We start from the raw sequence: 9826 nt of genomic DNA, 5'->3' as shown, positions 1-9826 counted from the left end.
GGATTTAGTCTTCTAGTAGTAATGATGACATCGATGTACCTTATTAACCATATAAAAGTTTATAATTTTTCATATTTGAAAAGGGGTATTTTTGAAAATGGATAGAAAAGAAGGGTATTTTTAAAAAGTGATACAGCAAAAAGGGTATTTCTCAAAAATTCTAAAAAAAATAAAAAACAATGTCATATCAGTTCTTGAATTAATTGAATGATTGATCTATGTATTATATATAAAACCAATCATACCTACTATATATTTAATTTTCTTGTTTATTCGTAGTATTATTTTATAACGCAAACAAATCAACCAAAACCACCATAACAAAATTAACAACTAAAAAAAACCTCGAAAATGGGTACGAAACCTAGAAAAACAGAATTTTAAGTTTTTTTTATGAACTTTTGGTAATAAGAAAAATAATAATAATAAGGATTTGGACACAAGAGGTCATGTACACGTGTAGAGAAGGAAAGGAGAAGAGAGGGACAATGTGGAAGAGAAGATGGAGAAAGATAGACGTAACTATTTAATTGTGTGTGTGTTTGTGAGAGCTCTTTCTCCATATATAGCTTTCATTTTCCAGAAGCAAGCCAAAGAATATTAGTAATATCTCATCTTTGCATTTTTTTACCAATACATCATATGCATTTGTTAGGCACACGTCTTTTTCTTATTCCTCCTTTTTCTTCATTTATACAACTTTCTCTTTTATTCGTTTTTTTGAATCCGACTCTATCACGTTCACACATGTTATATAATGTTTTACACAAACATACTTGTAATTACACTGACATTAGTAAGAAGAAAAGACGATATACTGTAAATAGTGAAAACATGTTTATGAATTATGATTCTCTTAATCAACATTACTTTTTCTTGTTATTAGCACCTAAGTAAAAAAACAATTTACAAATTGATATTGATATTGTTATTAAATAAATAATATATATTAACACAAATCATTTGAAGCAAATTAAATATATATATTATTATCTTTCTTATTTCATTTAATCAAACTTGAACCAATGTAATCACTAATCATAGTGTGAGACACCATAAAGGAAAAATAGAACACAGGAACATAGCTATGATTGTGAAAGATATATTAGACTATTAGCTCCATTGCTTTTGACCCCATGCATGTTTTATAGGTTTTAGCCTTTTTAGGTGCTAACAAGAAAAAAAACAGCTTTCCAAATATTTGGGCTACATTGTGAATCAATGGGCTGGTCTGCAAAAACTACAGGCCCAGTGTAAACCAGTACCGATCTACTAAACGACAACGTTTCAGCTTTTTAAACGCGCACACTTTGGTTTGGTGTCGGTGACGGTGAGTTTCGTCCGCTCTTTCTTTAAATTGAAGCAACGGTTTTGATCCAATGAAATCAAATCAACGGTGGCGATTACGCGAATCCCGAGACGGAGACGTTGACTAGTAAAATTCGACCAGTAGGTATAATCTCAGCCGTTCATCTATAGATCAACGGTTCTCGTAAAAAAACGAATATTCTCCTTCTTCTTCGTCTTCTTCTCACTTGCGCGTCTCAATCAATCACACCACCAAAATCGATCTCATCAAAGTATTCACCCGCCCGAATTTGACTCTCCGATCATCTTCTTCTCCGAATCGAATCCCTAGAATCTAGATCTTTTTTTGAAATTGGCTTGTCGTAAAAATCTGATTGGATCGGAATGAGATAATTGATTTCGATACGGAATTAATTAGGGATCTGTTGTTTTAGTAAGATGAGTGACTCGGTGTCGATCTCGGTTCCGTATAGGAATTTGAGGAAGGAGATTGAACTTGAGACTGTTACGAAGCATCATCTAAACGAATCTGGTTCTTCTTCGTTCTCTGAATCTGCTTCTCCTTTGAATCATCCTGATTCGGCTGATGGTGAATCCGTGGCGAAGGATTGTAGCTTAGTGACGTTGGTTCTTAGTTGCACAGTCGCTGCTGGAGTTCAGTTTGGTTGGGCATTGCAACTTTCTCTTCTTACTCCTTATATTCAGGTACTACTGCTCTCTTATTATTGTTGCCATATCTGTACACTTGTGGCATTGTAAAGGTGTAGCTTTGTACGAGGAAGTGGAGTGCTTTGTAGGTGAAACAATCAAGTCTAACACTTTGGTTAGGTAGTTGTTGTTGGGCAATTTCATTTTATGGAAATTGTGGTCAATGTTACTAACATAGCTAGGAGATATTTTTGCGTATGGAACTATATCATTGGCTGATGATCAGCTATGACATTGGGACTTAGCTAAATTGCTTATGTTCATCTGGTTATATAAGCATTTGTGAAAATTATAAGAGACTTTTAAAAGATTTTTTTTGTTTTGTTTAGAACCAGTGTATGTTTAGAATGGTTATCATAGGATTGAATTGTGTGTAGACATCTGAATAATATTTTGTACTGGTCATTTATGTATCAGGTGGGTAGTTATGGTGGTAGATAGAAGTAGAACTGTTCTTAGATATTTTGTCTGCAGGCAGTATTTTGATTTTCTCGTTGCTGATGAGCCCTTTTGAGTTATATCTTACAGTGTTGGTTTTGGCTTGTTTATGCAGACCCTTGGAATATCACATGCATTTTCTTCATTTATTTGGCTATGCGGCCCAATTACAGGCCTTGTGGTAGGTTTGCAATCAAATTTTATTTCTTTTGGCATTTTAGCAGTTATACTAACTTGCACGTAAGGATCTCAGGAGAGTTGAAAATTTGATTTATGTAGAATCAGAAATTACTTTTCTTATGTGAAGACATACATTTTTCCTGCCTCATTTTGTTAGTACTTATTTGTTTGCTGGGTTTTAGGTCCAGCCTTTTGTTGGCATTTGGAGTGATAAATGTACCTCAAAGTATGGAAGACGACGACCATTTATTCTCGTTGGATCAGTCATGATCTCGATAGCAGTAAGGGCCAATAGAAGATATGATTTCTGTTTTAATTTTCCTTTAGGAGATAGTTGGCTACATTGTGTCTTATATAAGCTAAACAAAAGCTTGCAATTTAGGTGATAATAATCGGGTTTTCTGCAGACATTGGGTATCTGTTAGGAGATACAAAGGAGCATTGCAGGTTCTCTCCTTCTCCCCTGCCTATGGCATGTTTTATACGGATGTATAAAATTATAGTAATTGACGACTTGCTGTGTATCTGTTAATGCAGTACTTTCAAAGGCACACGAACCAGGGCAGCTACTGTCTTTATCATTGGGTTTTGGTTGTTGGATCTTGCAAACAATACAGTACAGGTTCAGACATGCTTTATCCAATCACCTAGAGTGGATGATATTAGTCATTACCTCTATACCCAGGAATGATGTTTTTGGCTTTTTTTTCAGGGACCTGCTCGTGCTCTTCTAGCTGATCTCTCAGGTAATAATGGAACATTAACGTACACTTAACAGACCAGAATATCTATTCAAACACTAGAATCAGATTGAAATGCTTTGTTTCTAGTTCTGTGGAAAAACACTTATGAGATGTCTCTTGCTGTCCTTAGGTCCTGATCAGCGGAATACTGCAAATGCTATATTTTGCTTGTGGATGGCAATTGGGAATATCCTTGGGTTTTCTGCCGGTGCTAGCGGACGTTGGCAAGAGTAATCGTCGAGATCCTGACTCTCAGAAACTTGTATTCTATTTCCTCATTTGCAATTTTGCATTTTTTGACAGCTGTTTAATGATCTGGCAATTTGATTGCGCAGATGGTTCCCGTTCCTAACTAGTAGAGCATGTTGTGCTGCATGTGGAAATCTCAAAGCAGCGTTCCTTCTTGCAGTGGTAAGCAGTATGTTTAATTTTCTGACACATGCATCTTACTAAGCTTTGTACAAATGCAATGGAATAGTCGGGTCTTTACCAAACCTCTCATGTTTATATAATGTGAGTCATATTCCGCAAATCAAGACATTTTGTTTGTATTTCTTTATGATTTATGAGGTTGTTTTGAAAGTTCAGTTTCATATAAATGCACCTAGTTGCTTTTGGTCTTGTTTTGTAGTCTATATATATTATTCTATATGTTTAAAGAGTTTCATCATTTTTCAGGTCTTTCTCACTATATGTACTCTTGTCACAATCTATTTTGCCAAAGAGATTCCTTTTACAAGCAACAAGCCCTCCCGCATACCAGATTCTGCACCTTTGTTGCATGATCTCCAGTCTAAAGGCGTTGAACACTCAAAATCCAGTCATGGTACTGCCAATGGGATCAAGTATGAGAGAGTTGAACGTGATGTGGATGTACAGCTTGGCAATTCAAAGAATGACCATCAAGATGAGACCTTCATTGAAGGCCCTGGATCTGTTTTAGTGAATTTGCTAACTAGTTTAAGGCATTTGCCACCGGCTATGCACTCAGTTCTCATCGTCATGGCTCTTACATGGGTGAGTGCCAAAGAAACATTATGATCCTAATATCAGTTATTCACTTTCTGAAACTGTTTTCTGTTCTTAGATTCGTTAATATGATCTATAGGATTATTTCCTTCTGTTGTAATTTAGTTTTGGTATTGTACCTTGCAGTTATCGTGGTTCCCCTTCTTTCTGTTTGATACAGATTGGATGGGAAGAGAAGTTTTCCATGGGAATCCAACGGGGGATACTTTACATGTGGAGCTCTATGATCAAGGTGTACGTGAAGGTGCACTTGGTTTGCTACTAAACTCGGTAAGAATCTTTATAATAACCGGTTTTTTTTACTGCTCTACTCTTCAAATTCAGTCACTTGCCTGTTATTGAATTCCCCCCCCCCCCTGGTTTCCGTAGGTTGTTCTTGGGATCAGCTCATTTCTCATTGAACCAATGTGTCAGCGGATGGGTGCACGGGTTGTATGGGCTCTGAGCAATTTTACTGTTTTCGCCTGCATGGCCGGAACAGCTGTAATTAGCTTGATGTCTCTCAGTGATTACAAAAATGGAATCGAATATGTAATGGATGGGAACAAAACAACAAGAACCGCAGCCGTAGTCGTCTTTGCACTCCTTGGTTTTCCTCTAGCTGTATGTGTTTTCTTTAAACCATAATTCTCTTTTTTCTTTTCTTGTTGCTACTTTTCTCTGCAGTATGTGATATAACCAATTTTCTTCTTCTCTTATGCAGATCACATACAGCGTCCCTTTCTCTGTCACAGCAGAAGTCACTGCTGATTCCGGTGGTGGTCAAGGTCGGGGAATAGACTCGTATCTTCATTACATTCATAGTTTTGTGCTTAGACCTTAGTTTTCAGGAATCTCTAATGGTTTATTTTTTCCTCACTCTAGGTTTGGCTATAGGAGTGTTGAACCTCGCAATCGTTATTCCCCAGGCAATCTCTCAAATCTAAATACAGTGATCAAATCCGTTATCTTGTATAATGCCACTCACTTCGAGGGTAGCCTTGACTCAAACTTAGTGTCTGAATATGGTTTTGGTTTGGAACAGATGATAGTATCACTTGGAGCTGGTCCATGGGATCAATTGTTTGGAGGAGGAAACTTACCGGCGTTTGTTTTGGCGTCTGTGGCTGCTTTTGCTGCTGGAGTTATAGCCTTGCAAAGGCTTCCGACGCTATCTAGCTCCTTCAAGTCCACCGGTTTCCACATCGGGTAAAATTCTTATACCACGATCACGAATACAAAATGGATGCACAGGCACAGGCTTTTTTCCCATAGTGTAGACATAAAATTCAGATTTAGTTCCCTTTCGATTCTTTTTGACAACGTTCTCATCTCGGCTTATATATGTAATGTAGGTTTTTGTACATTTTAGTTTTGTTATATTATACACAACAACATTGTGATTCTAAATTTACAACTACCACTTGCTCACTTAGCATAGTCATTATCTTCGTTATTTTGAAATCACTTCAACATATTCCAAACTCAATAATCCGACCTATAAGACTATTGGTTCTTTTTATTAATCTATGATGTGTACGTTTTGTAAGTATTACCAAACTAATTTAAATAATCTGTTAATATTTTCGTATTGGAAGCTTATACATGAAGCAATATAAAATTTAACATCATTAGCTGAGTTGTACACCTCCCGAAGAAGAAGATTGTGAATTTGCGATATACAATAATTATAGACAAAGTTCCCATTTTAGTTGGTGGTACTAAAGAAACAAACCATTACAAAAGAAAGAAAACGAATTCAAACAAGTTTCACCTATACAAAATGTACTAAAATCATAACCAAACTATAATATCTGAAACAAAAGATGTGATATTTGGGGGGGTTATTTGACTTTCGTATATATAATTAATTTACAGAAACAGTGTGTCCATAAATAATAAATGGTGGGTTGTTGATGGCAGAGTCTGTATCTAGAAGTTCCTATTATAACCATTTCAAAAGAAAGAAACATTCAAACTAGTTTCAAGCATATGTAAACATTTTATCTACAATAGTAAATTTTTGAAGATTTTTGTGTAACATTTAATGGCCTTCATGATTATATCAGAAAAAATTAATTATTTTCCCAAACCATTAATTTTTTTTGAATTAACTACATATAAAGTTTAAAATATTATAATTTTATAAAATACATATAAAGTTTAAAATTTTAGAAAAGTGAAGTGTTATCAATATTTTAATCTAATAGAAAGTTTTACTTAATAAGCATCCAAATTATTAAAGATTGTATATCATTAAATTTGATTTGGTCAATTTTAAACTTTAAGAAGTTGTAAGATATTAAAGTGTAAATAAAGTGTTCTCTATTTTTATGATACTTTTCATGACTTCATTTTGTAAATAAAGTTTTTAAAATCATAAACAATTAACATAATAATTTAATTTATTAACAATCATAGATTATTTTGTTTTAATTGAAAAATTCAAAACTTTTAATGACTTAATAAAACTTTGAATCCAATAACCTTATATCATAAAGATTTTAAATGACTTTTTACAAATCAATAACTAATAAGACCAAACTTTTAAAAAGTTTAATAAATTTTTCATTTAATAACAACAGATTTTAGTCATTAAAACATATAAATCACAAACTAGTAACACCCTCTAACTTTATAGACAATGTGGCCAAAAATATTAATGACCATATATCGTGGGTTGTTGAGACACCCATAACAATAAAAATAACAAAACATTGAATGCCTTTTTGGTTTCTTCTTCTTTAAAAACCCCATGTGTGTATACATTTTCTTCTTCAGTTCATCCTCCTCATTCTCTCTCTCTCTCTCTCTTTCTGATAACTTTCTCCAAAGATCGATCAATATGGCCGCCAAGGGAAGAGGTAGTGCATCATGGTTCGTTGGAGCTATCGTTGCTCTTATGTCACTGTTGTTGCTTCATGCTGACTACGCTCAAGCAGCAACGTACACGGTCGGTGACTCTGGTGTCTGGTCCTTTAACGCTGTGGGTTGGCCTAAAGGCAAACACTTTAAAGCCGGTGACGTTCTCGGTATATATACTTCACATCCTTTATATCAAGCTTCAACAATATATATTTTTTTCTTTTATTTTGTTATACTGATCATATATATGCAAGCACTTATATTATAAGCTTTCGAATCGCCATATCCACTAGTGATGTATACATATATCATGGCCGCTTCTAATTAGTATGTTGTGCATGTTTTGCTTTTGAACAAGTACACGACAAATTAATTGCTATTCATCCTTAAAACATCATTATGTATATTTTAAGGTTGGAAATATTATAATGAAAATGTTTAGCATATATAATTATTTTTTAAGTAATATGTTTAGCATATTTTATTTTTTGACATTATATGTTTAGCATATATAATAATGAATAGACTAGATCTATACTATATATAGTTTAATTATTATTATTTGAACAAATCCTGATGTAAATCATTTTAAGATAGAAGAAATAGCATATTAATTAGATTTCTGTATTAGAGTCTTAATTAACATGATTAATGCATTATTTATTAAGACGTATAGGTTTTTTTTTTCAACAATAGGTATGTTAACTCACATATCAAACCCATTTAAACAAGCTAAATAACCTTTTTGGTAAATATTACATGACAAACGAAATCGTGTTTTTGAGTTTTACTTTTGTAACAAAAGAAATGATAATATGGTTCCAACTACTTAATATATCTTAGTGTCAATATATAGAATTAGGTTGTGGAGTAATTAAATTTATATGATTTGCTGACTTAATAATTTATGGAATATATGTTGCAGTGTTTAACTACAATCCGAGTATGCACAACGTAGTGAAGGTAGATGGTGGAAGTTACAACAGCTGCAAAACACCGGCAGGTGCGAGACCTTACACTTCAGGCAAAGATCGTATAACTTTGTCTAGAGGACAAAACTTCTTCATCTGCAATTTCCCAAACCATTGCGAAAGCAACATGAAAATCGCAGTCACCGCCGCATGATCGATCGTTGAGAAAAATTAAAATAAATATAGTTTGATTACTTGTTATGTTCTTAATTACAAAAACATATTAATTAAGTATTCAATAAAGTTCGTATTAAAATCCTATATAATGCATGTTCTTCTTATAATAATAATATGTTTTCTGAAAAATATCCAAAGTCGGTTTAGTAGTTTGGAATATCTTGGATTGTGCAGACTTAGACAAACTCTTTCAGAAAGATTTAAAGAAAAATAAAGAAATTGCCAAACCATAATTCATAAGAATGATACAACAAAAAGAAAAAAAAAAAACAAGTTCATACTGATGCAACTTTGGGCTTGGTGGTGATATAAGCCCATAAATTACAATTGCTCACAGGCCCATTAATTCAGCTTGTTCATTGTTGTTTTGAGGGTTTTTTTTTTCTTTTTTTCTTTTTTTGATGAAATATTTTGAGGGTTTTTGTTTGATATATTAATTATATATATCTTATATTTATAGTTTTTTTATATATTCAATTTTTTGTTTGGTTGTTGCTATAAGTACATATTTTTCTATGAATTTATATTTCCCTGCGAGAGTCTGCGACTAATAATGATATTGTCGTATATGATTATAATCAGACAATGAAAATGTGACAGCTAAAATATATTTTTTTTTTTTAAAAGAGAGATATATTATAAAACAATAGTTATGTTACCGCTTTGGTCCTACTCCAACACACACACCATTCAAGCTTCTCGGGTCACGCCCTCTGCCATCTCAAATGAGTACTTCCTATATATACCTCACACTCTGATTAATATATTGTAGTATACTACTAGCCCTGGGCAAAAAGCCCGTACCCGAGGCCCTAACCCGAACCCGGCCCGTTAGGCCCGTACCGAACCCGAACCCGATTAAAGAATATACCCGATCGGGTTTTGGTTTTGAAAATTTCGGGTTCGGGTTCGGGTTCGGGTAAACCCGAACATACCCGAAAACCCGATTTCGTTCATCTATAAACCCGATTCTCGATTTCATTCCTTTGTTTGGTGATCGATTTCAATATTTCATTGCCCAGATTCTAGAACAGAACTAGCATATACGTACTTGAATCGAACTCATAGGAGAATTAATAATAGAACCCAGATTATACTTGAAGCAACCCGATTTCGTTCATCTGTATACTTGAAGCAACTGATTTCGTTCATCTGTAAACCCAGATTCCAGAACTAGCATATACTCTTGAATCGAACTTAATGAGGATATTCATTCCCAAGAAAATCATAGGAGAATATTTAGCTTCCATACCCAATTTCTATTTCGATGTAATCTGGTAAGATGAAGCTTAGTTAGGTTTCGATGTAATATGTAGCAGTATTGCATTCCTCTGTATTACTTCTATCGTCTGTAATACAGGTCTCTGGGTAAAAAAAAATTATTTAATTTGTTCCATCATCTTGATTGATATGCGATTGATTTATTAG

General features: G+C 33.8%; 2 protein-coding genes across 3 annotated transcripts; both read left to right on the top strand.

Annotated features, from left to right (window-relative positions):
- The first annotated feature begins 1427 nt into the window (after nucleotides 1-1427).
- Nucleotides 1428-5841, top strand: LOC17885844 (sucrose transport protein SUC3). 2 transcript variants are annotated; one of them, XM_006290727.2, is made up of 14 exons: nucleotides 1428-2013; nucleotides 2570-2635; nucleotides 2817-2915; nucleotides 3017-3081; nucleotides 3172-3256; nucleotides 3347-3380; nucleotides 3508-3607; nucleotides 3713-3788; nucleotides 4056-4394; nucleotides 4533-4676; nucleotides 4776-5009; nucleotides 5110-5173; nucleotides 5271-5314; nucleotides 5431-5841. In XM_006290727.2, exons 1-14 carry the CDS (start codon nucleotides 1747-1749, stop codon nucleotides 5596-5598), a joined length of 1785 nt encoding a protein of 594 aa, XP_006290789.1. In that variant the 5' UTR covers nucleotides 1428-1746; the 3' UTR covers nucleotides 5599-5841. The 2 variants fall into 2 exon arrangements, with proteins under 2 accessions (XP_006290789.1, XP_023638746.1); XM_023782978.1 differs by lacking the exon at nucleotides 1428-2013 and having other exon boundaries at nucleotides 3042-3081.
- Nucleotides 5842-7170: 1329 nt separating this feature from the next.
- On the top strand, nucleotides 7171-8487 carry LOC17886646 (basic blue protein). Its single transcript, XM_006291943.2, has 2 exons — nucleotides 7171-7417; nucleotides 8176-8487. Exons 1-2 carry the CDS (start codon nucleotides 7231-7233, stop codon nucleotides 8373-8375), a joined length of 387 nt encoding a protein of 128 aa, XP_006292005.2. The 5' UTR covers nucleotides 7171-7230; the 3' UTR covers nucleotides 8376-8487.
- The last annotated feature ends 1339 nt before the right edge of the window (nucleotides 8488-9826 follow it).

This window comes from Capsella rubella, unplaced genomic scaffold (assembly GCF_000375325.1).
Source record: "Capsella rubella cultivar Monte Gargano unplaced genomic scaffold, Caprub1_0 scaffold_5, whole genome shotgun sequence".
In the NCBI taxonomy this organism is placed as follows: domain Eukaryota; kingdom Viridiplantae; phylum Streptophyta; class Magnoliopsida; order Brassicales; family Brassicaceae; genus Capsella; species Capsella rubella.
The sequence above is the reverse complement of the archived record's forward strand: the minus strand, read 5'-3'. Positions and strand labels throughout refer to the sequence as shown.